The sequence below is a fragment of the Phragmites australis genome, chromosome 2 (assembly GCF_958298935.1).
Source record: "Phragmites australis chromosome 2, lpPhrAust1.1, whole genome shotgun sequence".
Classification (NCBI taxonomy): domain Eukaryota; kingdom Viridiplantae; phylum Streptophyta; class Magnoliopsida; order Poales; family Poaceae; genus Phragmites; species Phragmites australis.
Window position 1 is genome coordinate 43,093,554 of NC_084922.1, and position 15,758 is coordinate 43,109,311.

At 46.2% G+C, this 15,758-nt stretch overlaps 2 protein-coding genes across 3 annotated transcripts; both read left to right on the plus strand.

The window, feature by feature from the left end:
- Positions 1 to 881: 881 nt before the first annotated feature.
- Positions 882 to 5,392, plus strand: LOC133909037 (uncharacterized). Of its 2 annotated transcripts, none has more exons than XM_062351306.1 (2): positions 882 to 1,046; positions 3,956 to 5,392. In XM_062351306.1, exons 1-2 carry the CDS (start codon positions 1,020 to 1,022, stop codon positions 5,171 to 5,173), a joined length of 1,245 nt encoding a protein of 414 aa, XP_062207290.1. In that variant the 5' UTR covers positions 882 to 1,019; the 3' UTR covers positions 5,174 to 5,392. The 2 variants fall into 2 exon arrangements, with proteins under 2 accessions (XP_062207290.1, XP_062207289.1); XM_062351305.1 differs by lacking the exon at positions 882 to 1,046 and adding an exon at positions 1,055 to 2,318.
- Positions 5,393 to 14,168: 8,776 nt separating this feature from the next.
- LOC133909039 (uncharacterized) lies at positions 14,169 to 15,273 on the plus strand. Its single transcript, XM_062351309.1, has one exon. The coding sequence runs from the start codon at positions 14,238 to 14,240 to the stop codon at positions 14,886 to 14,888; it is 651 nt and encodes a 216-aa protein (XP_062207293.1). The 5' UTR covers positions 14,169 to 14,237; the 3' UTR covers positions 14,889 to 15,273.
- Positions 15,274 to 15,758: the final 485 nt, after the last annotated feature.

Consider the following 15,758-nt stretch of genomic DNA (forward strand, 5'->3'; position numbering starts at 1 on the left):
GTTCCATGCTTATGCTTATCCCAATTCTTAAGCAAGTTTGGGACCGGTGCTACACTGCTAATGGATTACTAGAAGAGTCAAATTTGCCGTTCCATGAATTCATCTATAGCAGCTCACTCGGTCTTGATCATTCGTCTTGCCGAATTCGGAATTCATCGATACAGACAGACAAGACAATTAGCAAGAACCACTGCACCTGCAGCTAAATCTTTCTGCCTATCCTCGGCTGGCTGTAGCATAGATTTGGTCAGGCATTCTGCGCCAGAATTGAGCAAGCGAAGACTATTGACTGTGGAGTCCTTCCTTCGTCTACAAGTTTCTTAGCCGGAAGTGGCAGCCAACATGAACCCTTTCGGTTGTGGAAGATTCTGGAGGTAGCCAAGAGGCAAATCGTGCAAAGCAAGAGGCGCATCAACGACGTATGGCTAGGCTTAATCTTGGAAGGCAAAATGGAGTGACATACATCTTCTGCTTGTTTCTCAACGTCCACTCCTTTTGTCTGTAACGTACTGTCCATTCATGATCTGCAAGATGCTTTTCGGCTGTCTGGTCCGACTCCTAGACGAGGAAACGGAGGGATAGTTGGCCCCGGTGCCGTGTCGGCACTGAGTAGGTGCCAATGTTCCCTGATGCTACGATCATGATGGCAGGAAATGAGAAAATACCAAATTTTAAGGCATGGTGGAGGCTTGAGTTACAGCCATTCACTAATCCCTTCTAACATTTTCCGTGTATTGATGGCTAAAGTTTTCATCAATCTATGATGAGATAAGAAAAAGGGAACCCTAAGAAAAAACAGATAGCACCGTCTGACGAACAGCGACAGCTACATTATACAACTTTTGGAGAAATTGCTCGATAATTTACTTAGTCAAGTGGCCAGAAGCTCGGAAATTTCCCAGCAAGTGACACATTGACGGACTATGAGTAGAAGTCTTTCCTTCTATCTCCCCCCCCCCCCCTTCCTACTGTGAAGACCACTACTGATTGGAGCTCCCAGTCGATCGATCACCCGGACGATGAACACCATGGCAGCAAACTCTCAGGTATACAGACCTTCCGATTTTTTTTTGTGTGTTCCACCTTTTTCATGCCTTTCTGCATGCGAGGTCTTCCTTTCATGCGCGTTCACCAGGTTTCTGTTCTACCATTTTTTGGACACTTCCATGATAGATCTATATCAAACTCCATGTTATGCACGATTTATGTCGAAGCCATTAGATCTAGAGCGAAATCCATGTTGTTTCATAAGAAGGATTTCCTTGTTCCCTAGATAGTTGTTTCTTGATGCAAATTGAACTTACTGCCATGTCTAGTCCTATGTTCAGCAGTTTTCATGTCAGCTTATCGGTTACTGTAGCTTGTTTACTAGTATATTTACACCTCACCCCAGTAAAAAATACGTATGATAATCATATATACAGATCTATTGAAGAAAGGCTGTTTTTATCGAGAGCAATTCTACAACCAATGTGTTAGACTATATTTAGTTAGTTTCTATCTCCCGATTGGTTGAGATTGTTTCCTATTTTCTAGGACTTGCTCCAATCCCACCGGTGTTGTTCCATAAACCGTGTTGGCTGATTTGGTATGCGTCCAGCTATATATGTAATTTATGCACCACTGTTCCCATCTATCGCGATTATTTGCGCAATCATGGTATCACAGACTATTCCATTCCTGCGACCTCCCGCCCACCATCCCTAGATCGCCGCCACCGCCCATGATGCCCGCCGGCGACGTTGCCACGCACGCTGCCGAGGAGGCGAAACGCGCTACCGCGGAGGAGGCCAAACGTGTTGCTGATTCTGATGCTGCACGTCTGCCTGCTGAAGAGGCCGAACGCCTCCTTTCAGCTGAGGCTAAACATCTTCGTCAAGCCGCAGAACTCGCGTGCCAGGATGAGGAACTGCGCCGGGCCTATGTCGCTCAGGCTAGCACGGCCCTTCATGCGCAGGCCATCGCTGTTCCTAACATCAAGGCGCTCGTCCCGATCGTCCTCGACCAAGCTTCTACACAATACAGCATGTGGCATGGCCTCGTCCTCAATACGCTCGTCAAGTACGAGTTGGACGATCACGTTCTGTCCGAAGACGACCCCGACCCTGATGATGCTGACTGGAAGCGGATGGATTGCACAGTGCGGTCGTGGCTATTCGGCACCATATCCTCGGACCTTCTCGAGATGGTCATGACGTCCGGCTGCACTGCTCGCACCATCTGGACGGGCCTCGAGCAACACTTCCTTGGAAGTTATTGAGCGCATCGGCATGTCAGACTGCAAGCCCTGTACTACACCTATTGATACAAGCTCCAAGGTATCCAGTTCTGATGGTGCTCCTATGTCTAATCCTACTCACTATAGAGGTCTCGCTGGTGCTCTTCAGTATCTTACTTTCACACGGCCGAATATCACTTATGTAGTTCAGCAAGTGTGTTTACATATGCATGATCCTAGGGAGCCCCATTATAATTTGATCAAACGCATTCTGCGCTATCTTCAGGATAGTTTGGATTATGGCTTGGTGCTTCATCGTACCGCCATCTCTTCATTGGTGGCCTACTCCGATGCTGACTGGGCTGGTTGTCCTAACGCTCGTCGGTCTACCTCTGGTTATGGAGCTTTATTGGTGATAATCTAATCTCCTGGTCTTTCAAGCGCCAGCACACTGTCTCTCGTTCCAGTGCCGAAGTAGAGTATCGTGCTGTTGCCAATGCTGTCGCTGAAACCAGTTGGCTGCGCCAGTTACTTTTGGAGCTCCGTTGTCCCCTGCAGCGTGAGACACTGATTTATTGTGACAATGTGAGTGTTGTTTATCTCTCATCCAATCCCGTATAGCATCAGCGTACGAAACATGTTGAGATTGATCTTCACTTCGTCCGGGAACGAGTGGCCGCCGGTGCTGTCCGCATTCTTCATGTTCCCACGACTTCACAATATGCGGATACCTTCACCAAAGGACTTCCGTCGTCTGTCTTCACTGAGTTCAGGTTCAGTCTGAACGTCCATCTCCTCCCGCTCCGACTGAGAGGGGGTGTTAGACTATATTTAGTTAGTTTCTATCTCCCGATTGGTTGAGATTGTTTCTTATTTTCTAGCGATATGATTTGCCATGACTTGCTCCAATCCCACCGGTGTTGTTCCATAAACCGTGTTGGTTGATTTGGTATGCATCTGGTTATATATGTAATGTGTGCACCACCGTTCTCATCTATCGCGATTATTTGCGCCATCACAATGAATTATTTGACGCAGTGTACTCCAAAAGAAACTGATGAAGCAGTTGATTAGCTATACTGGTAGCATGCAGCAACCTTGATCAGCCTTTCGTTAGTTGAAAATGCCAATGCTCACTATGGGAGGTCATGGAAGTAGTTAGGATCTTGAAATATGTGTGTTAGGCATTCCTGAACTGAAAAAATTCAGATTTCCAGTACTTAATTAAGCTCGTCCATTAGCAATATGTCTTGGTTGTTTATTAATAGTTTACATGTCAATTCAGAAGTTTTTTCAATGGTAGCCATTACAGATGTGTTGGAGAAGTAATGTTTTTTATTAGGAAAGGGAGCATGCACCAATTTTGATCGGCCTTTCATTAGATAGAAATACCAATGTTTACTGTGTGCACACAATTATGCAACAGGTGAATGAAATTAGCCGATAAGAACCCGATTCTTTTAACCTATGATGTTTGTGTCAGGTATTCCTGACCTGAACAATTCATATTCCTATACTAAATTAAGCTAGTTTATTAGCAGTGTCTCTTGTGGTATGAATTGATTCCTAGTTGGTTACCTCTCTGACATGAATTCTGGTGTGTTGAGAGCATGGCCTGAAGGTTAGCAGTCAACTGTCCTGCAAAGTACTAGGGCCTCTAATAGACATTGTTCCTGAAATCAGAGTTAGCTTCTGAGAGACAATTTGTTAATCGCCCAATAAACTTTTCTTTTGAAGGGAAAGAGTACAATGAATGACCCAGAGGCCAATGCTCCTCCCAAGAATGAAACAGAGGAACAGCTAAGGCAGGCAACAAAGAAAATGCTGAAGAGTGTGATCTCACTAGCTCAAACCTTCATTGCCATTGCCACTAGTATCCTCACTGCAGCATTCTCAGTGCGCAAAGATGTCAACTTGCACCGGCACGTCCTGATGGCCGGCGGTTGTTTCCTGGTCATTGCATATCTGTCTGCTCTCGTGCTGGTCTACTTGAAATTGTTCTTGTCAGAACACAGGCAGCTGCACATGTGGCACATCCGGTTCATCCAGCTGCTCTGCGTCACCAGCGGCGCCGCGCTGATCGCGACGAACTCCCTGCTTCTGGTCCTCATCAGCGAAGGCAATGGCTTGCTCTCGCTCAACCTGCTGCCCATACAGGGCATCGTTGGCATGCTGGCGTACCTCGCGACGCCGACGGAGGACAGCATGCGCGACGAGGTGTTCGAAGCGGGGATCAAGAGTGGCCGCAAGGTCGCTCTGTTCGCCACGGCGACGGCCTTCGCCGTGCAGGCCACCCTCGTCTTCGGCTACTTCAACAACTCCAGCTTCCGGGCGCTGGGTCACCGGTTCGACATCTCGGTGTCCTTCCTGGCGTCAGCGCTTAGCGTATTCTTGGTCGTGGCCACCTGCATGCCGCTCGGGTACAGGACCGAGGCTGCGAGGGACAAGGTGCTGTCCATCGTGAGGTACCTGAAGGACGCCGTCATCGCCATGCTTGCGGTCACCGCGGTGACTCTCGGCAAGGAGTTTCTCGGTGGCGACACCGTGCTCGCGCTCGTCCCGGAGACCACCGTAGCAGCCATGTATTACGCTGTGGCCCTGTTTTCTGACGAGAAGGCTGCCGCGCAGGACCAGCGTGACGCCGCGGAGCACAAGATGGAGATGTTGCCGACCGCCGTCGTGGCCACGTTCGGCTTCGGCATGCTGGGCGCGGCCTACGCCACGCTGCTCGGCACGGGGGAGTACGACCTGTACACGAAGGCCCTGGTGTTAACCTTGCTCGCCGCCGTCGTCTCCAGCCTGGGGCGGGTGGCGGGGCCGCTCAGCGGCTCCCGGCGTGACAAGAACGTAGCGACGTGGGTGGTGTTCCTGGGCAACATCCTCCCCATCGTGGAGATGCTGGTGGCCGTCCCGCTCGCCGCGGACGTCGTCATCAATATCCTCCCCGTCTCCTAGCACTGTCAAATGATGAACACGATGTTGTTGTATCTGTTAAGATTTTCTGACCTGTTTCTGGAGATGTCTTGTACGTATGGAGATTGGTAGCCTGCTCTACTGTAACTTTATTTTCACACACGACTTGGCATGGAAATGTAAAGTAACCTTATGAGATGTGGTCTCCTGTATTTAAGGGTTAGATGCAATTTATAGTGTGATACGTGATATTTTATTTTCTTCTTTGTTTTTTACTTATGATTTTCTCTATTCATTCATACGTTTTATAGTAACTTATGTCATGTGTCATATCATAAATTGGATCCAGCTCTTAAATGCACAAGATCAGGTCTCATAGGATTATTTTTCAAAAGGAAAAAGTATCAACATTGTGCTTAAGTGGCTTAAAAAAACATTGCGCTTAACTTACGAGGTGCTGTTGTTTCAGAGCTGTACAAGAGCAGGTCTTGTTTTCAGTCTCACTTAGTATGCAAACACCTGAACCATATATTGTTACTAACATTTGGCAAACAACTCATAAATAGAAATCGTTACAGAAAGGATGCCTGCCAGAGTAAGCTAAGCAACAAATTAGATATAGTACGATAAAACTGAAGGCAACCTGTTCCACAATTGTTTTCCCTAGATACGGAATGGAGGGATTCAGTCAACTGGGTGTGGGTGATATTCACAAACTGAACCAAGATAAGCACAGCCAATCAGCCTGTTCAGTACCGAAGCAAATACATCTCAGTGGGATCATGGATCGAAACAACAGTGAGTAAGATGAAAGCAATGTTAAGCATCTCAGATGGACACCAATTTTCAGGCTCCTCACAACACCCACAACAGTGAGTAAGATGAAAGCAATGTTAAGCGTCGTCGTCGTTTCACCAGAGACAATCATAAGTGGATTGAGCAGACTTGGTGGCACCCTATGCGCCGACCGGCGCCGAGAACCCAGGGGTGAGCGGCCGGGAGAGGATTTGCACTAGAATCAGCCTGGAATAGCAGTCGGCAGGTAACGTGTGTTTCGATCTTGGATCTCGAATGTGCGAATGATGGGCCGGACTGATGGGCTGGAGTTTGACGATTAAGTTGTGGGCTAATGCGGGCTGGCTGAGAACGAAGAGGACCTTTTTTATTTTTTATGTTTTTTTAAATCCGAAAATTACAAATATATGTGTCCGGTTTTGAAAATTTGCAAATATATATGGGAGACATAGTATAGAATTACAAAATTTCAAAACCGATGTATACATTTGCAATTTTTGAATTTAAAATATATAAAAAACGAAGGAAGAGCCAGTTGCCTGATGCCTGCAAGATGGGATCTGAGCGGATCCCCAATTAGCATCAACGGTGGATTTGCACCTAACTTATACATGGACCATACGTGCATGCATGACCAAGCTCTAAGTATACTGACTAGGGATGATAATTTAACTCGATTATCTATTTACCTACAGGCTAAATATCCTAATAGGGTCAGATATGAGTTGTATTTGGTGTCTGTGGGTGTGTTCGTGCGTGAAAAATAGACGTGTATGGGTATGAGTAAGACATACCTATACCCGCCAAACTCATTTACCCATATAAACTCTCTGACAGGTGGGGTCAAATTCTATAAACCCTAATCCCCCAACCGACCCAATTCTTAGAGTTCTAACTCAGATAGCAGTCCACGTCGTCGTCGCCTCCCTTATCCGGTCTCCCCTGTGACCCCATCCTTGTCTCTCCCATCTCACATCACCCGTCTCCCCATCCAGCCCCTCCCCATCTTGAGCCAAGTTACCGCCAACCCCACGTTGCATCACCCTGAGCCTAGCTACCACTGCCAACCCCGCCCTGAGCTGAGCCACCATCGCAAGCCCCGCCCTGCGTCGAGCCGCCGCTGCCAACTATCAATATTTTGGATGTGGATTCGTGGGGTTGGTGGTCTGACTTGATCTGATTCGCCATGCTCCGTATTTTGGATGGGAGAAACAGGTGTGCTTGTGGCCTTCTGGTCTAGATTTGATTCTATGTTGGGCGCTGCATCGATCTATGCTAGTTGTTGTTTGCCCTTTATTGCTTGAATAGCATGTGATAGATGGAATGGTTTCTGCAGCTTCTGCATAAAAGACTAACAAGTTTAAGCTTGATTAGCTCGGTGCCAATCAAACTTCAACAACCAAGTTTCACGTCTGATCTCGACGTGTAGCTTTCATCTACCTTCGGTATGTTTTCACTTTATCAATGTTCACTTAATTGCATATGGCCGGTGGGTAAATGGATATACATGTGGACGACGGATTTGGTGTCCGCTCTTCACCCGCAGGCATTCACGGGTATATCCGTTGACAAGTAAAAACTAGTGGATACGGATATGGATGAGCACTACCCGTACCTGTCATATCCGATTATCATCCCTAATACTTACTAAAAACGCCCAAAACATTGATGAGCATCACCACGTCAGGGCATGAAAAGGATCAAGTCATGTATCAACTTCTATTCTCAACCTCATTGGAATGGTTTCCAGAAATTGTTGAGAAAGGAGGAGGATCGCAACCAATGTATGTCGTCTTTTAGATACTACATTGATGGAAATCTTTACCAAGCATGATATAAGTTCAATAATCAGGTATATGTTTTATATATTGTAAGACTCCTTTCTCGAGATCTCTTATGCCTCTTGTATCAGTCCCTGGATTAAGTAGTTGATACTATAGCACAACAATTGTGATATCGCAGTTATAAAATCGTATATAAAATATTAAGTTTATAACAGTACAAAAGGTCTTAAACCATAAGGTACATTACAACTTGGCCAATAAGCCAACAAAAGCACAACGGAACAACAACCCAAAATCACAGACAACTAGGGTGCGAACTGACCGCTAATCTACTCCTCATGTGTGCCTTCGTCTCCCACGAAGTCGCATCCATCTCTTCATCTGAATAATAGCAAGAATGAGTACGGAATGTACTCAACAAGTCATACTATTGCAAGGATTTGATAGATGCATAAAGGTTGACTCAAGCACAAGGCTTTACAACAAGGGTTTGATAGATGTATAAATGTTGACTCAAGCACAAGACTTTACAGTTTAGTTTTTAAGCGTAAAACAATTTATACAAATATCCATTTATATTCTCTACTGCTAACTTTGAGACAAATTAACAAGATAACAAGGTATAACTGAGGGTTTTCGATCCTAAGAGGGGCTACACCTCACTCCATAGTCCCTATCATTGTGTCTGGTGTACCTCCGGTACTACACAGCTCCTAGCGGACCGAGCCAGCAACCTCATCATATGAACATCTAGTCCACACACTTACTCATTGAAGATACGCAGGACCCGAGGCTAACCAAGTGAGATCATTTCTTTGCATATTTATAACCGTAGACATGGCTATTCAAATAGATTTACATTTTGTATAGGTTGTACCATGTGCCCACATGATATGCTCAGCCTCCAACCGTTGCAAGTGGATGAGCGAATCATACCAAGATGCTTCAATCATCTTCCCTCGCTGGACTATACTAGAGACACCCCTACCGGCGAGACCTTCATAAATAGTCTAGTTCCATGAACATCCCATGAAGCACTTGACAGACGCTTGGGTTCTCATTGCTCCCTTTGCCTCTTAGTAAAATGTCCAGCTTTGTTGGGAGATAGAAAGGTCAAGTCCTGCCCATAGCAAGATGTATTGTTGCAGTGGGGTGGTTTAGCATGACGGCGTAGTGATTCTATACTTAGATGACTGGGGCTGTCAATGAATACTACACAGTTAACTCAAACCCCTAATAGCATCTTCACCAGAGGACTATTCTACTTGCCCCTGCTAAAACAATTTTCACCATTTTTAAACACCACCCCCCATATCCCACACTATATCAAGAATTCAACAATTACCAAATATTAATGGCATATGAGTTGAATTGATATTTAGTGAAGCAACATCTCTGAAGAAATGTATTCTATAGTGACATCTCTGGAGAGATGTATTCCATCATAACATGCTAGGTATCAAGGCATCGTCCGATGTTAATATAGATAACAATAGGTAATCCTAGGGTGACATGGATTCAAAATAATGACATTTAATATATGATAATTGTTTGATAGGATTTAATTACTGCAATCAGTTGAAATAGCACAATACATAACACATGTGATAATAAATCATGTTTTAAGTTGATCAAATAGATTATTGAAACATGGGTTCAAAATTATCAAGGAGATAGAACTTACTTTCTCTGAAGTCTTCTTCTAGTCCTTGGTCGAAGTTAGGGTTCTTTGGCTCCTCTGCGAATTCCTCTGATTCTGCAAGCACGATTACGATTAATGATGGCCTATACTAGAGAAGAATCAAATAACACCAAATATAATATCAAATGAGTCCTAATGGATATCACACTATGATAGAAAGTAGATCTCAAATTTAGACGAATTTAGGCGAAAGAATCGTCGGAATTTGAGTCAGAACGGAGAATTTATGACTCAAGAAGATTTAATCTAAAATTAAATCAAAAAATTATAAAATGATACTATTCATGATGGGCCCACAGGTGGGGTCCATCGAACAGTACCTTGGGGCCCACTAAATAGTACCATGAGCCCACTAAATAGTACCATAGGCCCACTAAATAGTGTATTGTTGGGCCACTAAATAGTGCATGGTTGGGCTAGATATGGACTTGGACTTGTGTCTGGGCCTGGTTGTACAATGACTGACCCATCGGGAAAAAATGGCTTCAGGCCGTTAGGCTAACGGGCTGAGAAGGCTAGGCTAGCCCATCAACTCAGTGGCCCATTGGGAGAAACGGCCGACCGACCTGGCCAATGGGCCAAGGTGCGTGATCTGCCTAGTCGGCCCATGCCGAAGCGACAGGGGATCCCACGTGGCTCATGTGCATCTCACTGGATGGCACAACGCGGAGGAGAGGAACGACGGCAAGGAATTGCGATGGCGCTCATCGGAAGCTCACCGAAATAGCGTACCCGCTGGGGTTTCACGATGATGGTTAGGGGTTGGGCATCTACACGCAACATGGAGCTCATTTTGCCATGGTTCGTTGATGACCAGCCATCAGGGTGAAGCCAGATGGCACCCGGAGGTGGTCTAGGCGATGGAAAAAGAATGGGCAGCACCTACCCTACAAATGGTGTGCTCTACCTGCAAGGTAATGAGGCCTAGCGCCTCTGGGACTCCTTAGCACAAAGGCCAGCACACAGGAGGGGCAAGGTCGATCGGTGGCGATGAGTGGCTCATCGTCATGCGTTCGTTGGCCACTGGCCAACAACAGCTGAGCTAAGGCCAGCTCCATCTATCCTGGCGCGCTACAGAGAAGGGCATAGGGAGACACGGGGATGCTCACCGAGCTCAGGGAGGGTGAAGAGTGATCGGCATGGAGGGGAATCGAGTGGCAGCGAGATGGGCACCGCGGCGGAGAATCCTCCTCGGAGCTCAGAGTCGACAGCTCTGGCAGCTCCTGCTAGGCGAAGGGAAGCTCGAGAGGGCCGGTGACACCATGTGGTAGCCTCCTTCCTGGCTTTCATGGTCGGCGGCCAGATTGACAGTGGCGAGATCGGCAGCGAGAATGGGGAAGAGGGGAAAAAGAGGGAGGGCTTCTTGCTTTATAGAGAGAGGGGAAGTAGGAGGTGGCGGTGGTGAGGTGTTGCGACATGTGTCTTGATGGAAACACCTACCGGAAATTGTGCGGCACCGGCAGCAAGGGCACCGTCCAGCCGACATGGCGGTCACTGAAGTTGTGGATTGTCAGGCCACATCTCGGGTCGCACGTGCTAACGGTGAGAGAGAGAGAGAGAGAGAGAGAGAGAGAGACTGGAGAGGGGGGATGGCCGAAGTCGTCGGCTTTGATGGCGCAGGAAAGTGGTGGCAGTGGCTTGATTAGGAACAACGTGACGAGGTGCACTGGAGGAGAGAGAAGAGAGTGGCGAGAGAGAGAGATAGGCAACATGGAGAGAGCGAGGCGCGCGTCGGGCTGCTGCTACTCGCGCATGTGTGTCATGGCCCGTGTGTGGAGGGAGGGTGCTGGGCTAGCTGCTAAGCTAGCGCAGGGGGGAATAAGTTGGGCTGGCGTGTGGCTAGGCTGTGCAGAGGTGAAGCGATAGGAGCTGGGCCGAGGGGAGAAAAAGGAATGGCATGTGAAAAGAAAACAAAAGGGAAATGGTTTTGTGATTAAATTCAAATGGGAATATTTGAATTTGGATTTGGGTTTGACATTAATTCAAATAAGTTTATTTGAATCAGGATTTGGATTTGAAGCCCTGGAATTTGGTAGAGATTCGAATTCAAAATATTTGAATTTGATTGGATTTCAGCTGAATTGAATCTAAGAAAGATATTTGAATTTTAAAGACATTCAAATTCAAATCTCCACTCAAAGAATCATGAAAACAAATAAACCAAAATTTATATGATCAATTTATTGCTAGGATTAATTTAGAAATTAATTTGGTGCTCTTTGGAATACTTATCCAAAATAATATATTTAAATATATACAAACATATGTGTATATATATATATTTAAATATATATATTTCTTTAATTTTATATTGGTTTTGGATAATTATAATTTTTAAAAAGGTAAATTTTGTTATAACCTAAATGCTAAAACTTGGAATGTTACACATATTCCGTTCCATGTTTTGGTTTCCATTGGACCTTTTGCTTTGTTATAGTGTGGTAGCTTATGGCTATGAACTTGAAATAATAAACGGCCATAAGATAAATTTTATTCCATTGTCTAAAAAACCTACGATTCTCAACTGGCGTTTCAGCATCTCCTTTGGGCACACCCCAGCACGCCATCCGCATCGTCAACCTGTAAACCAATGATGAACAATCACCACGCCACACTATCCTGTTTTAACAATTCAGCAGGTCGATTGGGTGAAAAAGAGAATAAAGACGATCCCGGGTATCAGGAAGGTGAGGCAATACTGTTCCGGCAGTCCGTGTCAGCTGGCAGCTAGCCAATCCATGCTCGTGGTGCTCGCGCAGACTTCCAGATGCTTACGCGAGGGAAGTTCTAGATAACCGGTGACTCCGGTGAGGGAAGTTTCATATCCACACAACTTTCAACTGGTATTTTATGAACAGGACTGAATAACCGGCACAGTGTTCGTCAAACAATATAATTAGCCAACAGGCCTCGTTAAAAATGAACAAGCTGTGATTCGCCAAAAAGAAGTTTTACAAGTTGTAACTTCTCCATTGATTTACCAACTCGATTAATGTGGATTTATTGGGGTGGACTCTTGTAGGACCGATGTTAGTGATTAGATTGGGTAAATAGGTGTTTCACCAAATTCTTTTGAATCGGATATCTTTGACCCCAAGCAAGTATCTCGATGTCGACACGTGTACTTCGTCTTGCAATATTTACTTCCAGCAAGTCTCTCTTGCTCTTGATCCCTCAGGTCGTCTTGTCACTTGCACGGGCATCCCATTCGCTTAACTTTATCACTACGTCATCTTCATCATTCTCATACTTTGCTTAACCTCCATGTACACAACTAGGATCACCCTTGACTCCGTCCGACCTCTTTGATTATTCGACACCAAACTCTCTGCTTGGCCTTGATCATCTCACCGTCGACCGCCAAGTTGCATCCATAACCTGCACAATATTAGACGAGCAAAGTATGTTTCTCTAATTCCATTACGGGTTAGTCCAAAACCAAAATGCTCAATGGAAAGCACATCCCACAGAAAACATGAATATCAAATGTTCCGGTGTGTTCACTCTCTGAACACCGGATCATCCGGTGAGAGTAACACCTTCTATGCTATGAAAATTTTGCTCTCGGCAAGAAATAGTCTGGTGCAATGCTCCGGTGTTCACTTCTGCACTCGCAGGAACATCCAATGCATTGTATTTCCTTTTTCACAGATACAACCATTTTCTGGTAAATGGTCTGGTATACCCTCCGGTGTTCACTCTGCTCATCGTCAGACTATCCGGTGTGTATTTTCTCTCTGGCACCGAAAACATACCTTTCTGGAAAATGCTCTGGTGTTCACATCCACTGAACACTGGACCATCATGTGCACAGTCCAAGTGTTCACCCTTTGTTACGAAAAGTAGAATATAGAGAAAATGCTCATCCAGTGTGTTCACCCTCTGAACAACAGACCATCCGGTGAGAGTAACACCTTCTGCGCTCTGAAAAAAAATTCTCTCTGTAAGAAATAGTCCGATGTAATACTCAGGTGTTCACTTCTACACTCGCTGGACCATCTGATGCTTTATATTTCCTTTTTCCATAGATGTAACCTTCTATGATAAATGGTCTGGTGTACCCTCCGGTGTTCATTTTGCTCATCTTCGGACTATCCGGTATGCATTTTCTCTCTGACACCAAAAACAAAAATTTCTAAAAAATACTTCGGTGTTCATATCCCCTAAACACCGAACCATCCGATGCACATTCTAAATTTTGCCTAAAAAAGCTCCGATGTGTATTGCCTCTGATCTCCGAACTATTTTATGGGTATAATTTCTTACACACCAGACTATCTGGTACGTACAATTTCCCTATACTTAGAGACAAAAACATAAACCTCATTTTTTCGCCTTTGATTATATTTACAATATATAGACATACTCATACAACTCAAAACTTATCGAATTAAAATTACAAACTTATAAATCACTCATCATAAATAAATTAAAATATATTTTCACTGAATCTCTCAACTTTATTATTAATTTTTTTATGTAGGTGTGGTCAGTTGCATCTTGCCGTGCTCCTGAGCTTTATTCGGCATGATGAAGTGCATGGTACCCGCGAATCAATTGGACCATCCCATGCATATCCGTCTCCCCTCTCGTGCCATCGTGTCATTCGGTGGTGCAGCCTGCGGTGATCGACATGGCGCTCCGTCGTCTGCAAGCGTGCGTGTGTACGAAAAGTGACGTCCAACCACCGAGCAAGATCCGCTATATAAGACGCCGCGTCCTTTCCACCTACAGGATACACCGCCGCGGAACACACGAGCGCTTCTTCACTTGGACCGTTCGTTCCACGGTGACATCAGTGAGAGAGAGAGGGAGCGCGATCGAGATGCCTCCCGGCGTCGCGGACATGTCACCGCCGCAGAGCCCTCACCGGAGCATCATGACGCAGAGCCCGCTCCGCATCAAACAGGACGGCAAGTTCTACGAGAGGCTCCTCACCAAGGAGAGCTCCGCGGCCAACCTGTCCTTCCGGTACTACTGGGCGGAGCCCGGCGCGGTGCCGTTCGTTTGGGAGACGCAGCCGGGCACGCCCAAGGACGTCGCCCGGATGGCCGCCGGCGCGCTCCCGGCCATCACGCCGCCCCCGTCGTACCTGCTCAGGCACGGCAACGGTAAGCAGGTGGTCACCTCATCACGTCATGATAATCAGAGGAGCAAGGGGGCGAAGGGCGGCAAGAAGCGGTGCAGGCTCAAGCGCATCAGGATCGGCTTCATCGCCGACATCTTCCGGAGGCTCAGCCTCGGGAAGGCGCGGCGGCGACCGGCGCCACCGGTCAAGGTGTCCTCGTCCAGCCGGTGGCTGTTCTCCTCTGTGGCGGCGACGGAGAGAGGCGAGCACCACGAGGAGACCGCCGTGGCGGCGCACGCGCAGCAGCAGAAGACCGTGCTGCGCAGCTCCCGGGAGCGTCCGAGCCCGTGGCTGCTGCGCTTCCGCCGCTCCGGGAACCGGGGCGGCCGCAACGATGGTTGGGCGTAGATCGGTCGTTCTCAGGCGTGGTGCCGGGAAGTGATCAAGACAGAGTCAAAAGTGGTTTGTTATGGTACGAAAGATGTTGACGATTGTGTTCGTACGTGCAGACTTTGTTTAGAGTTCTATCTCCAGCTGCAAGGCCGACCGTGCCCAGCTAGTGCTGCATGAAAATTTATTCTTGTATTTTTAAGTTTACAGATGAAGTTCACGAGTTTGGAATATCTCGTTAACGTTTAGTGTTTCGTTGCTAGTATATAGCTCCACTTTGTTGTACACATGTAAACCAAATGTGCGTGGTAGCCTGTTGGAACCATTGGTTGTAATCATTGTGCTCTCTCTTTTTTCTCTATAATGAAAATCGGCAGAACTCCTATCTAGTTCCGCAAAAACAAAAAAAAACAAAAAAAAAACACCTTTGTTGTCCATGGATTGTAGATGGAATCCTAGGTTGATTGCTCTGGTCATGGTGATATATATGATCCTATCATTGGCTTCATATAAAGTGGTTGCATCCTTCCTGCACTTGGAAACAGGGTGTCCGGATGATGGACCTTTCCTAATCGAAGTGATGAAATAATGATTTGGACGCCGTGATGCAAATAGTGATCTCTCAGAAGAAACATAAAAACCATAATCGAGTCCACTTTGTCAATGCCAATGTAACCCATCTGACCACTTAACAGTGCTCTTGCACAACTGTTTGATGTGTTGCAAGAGCCAAGAGAAATGGTTAAGTATGACTTGTAGTGACTTCGTTGGCCATATTTACTCCACCGCGCTTAAGGTTTTGGATGGATATTCACTGGTGCATGAAACTCAATAAATGTATGTATCACTCAAAGATAAGTTGCAGATCTTAGCAAATACTCGCTCCGG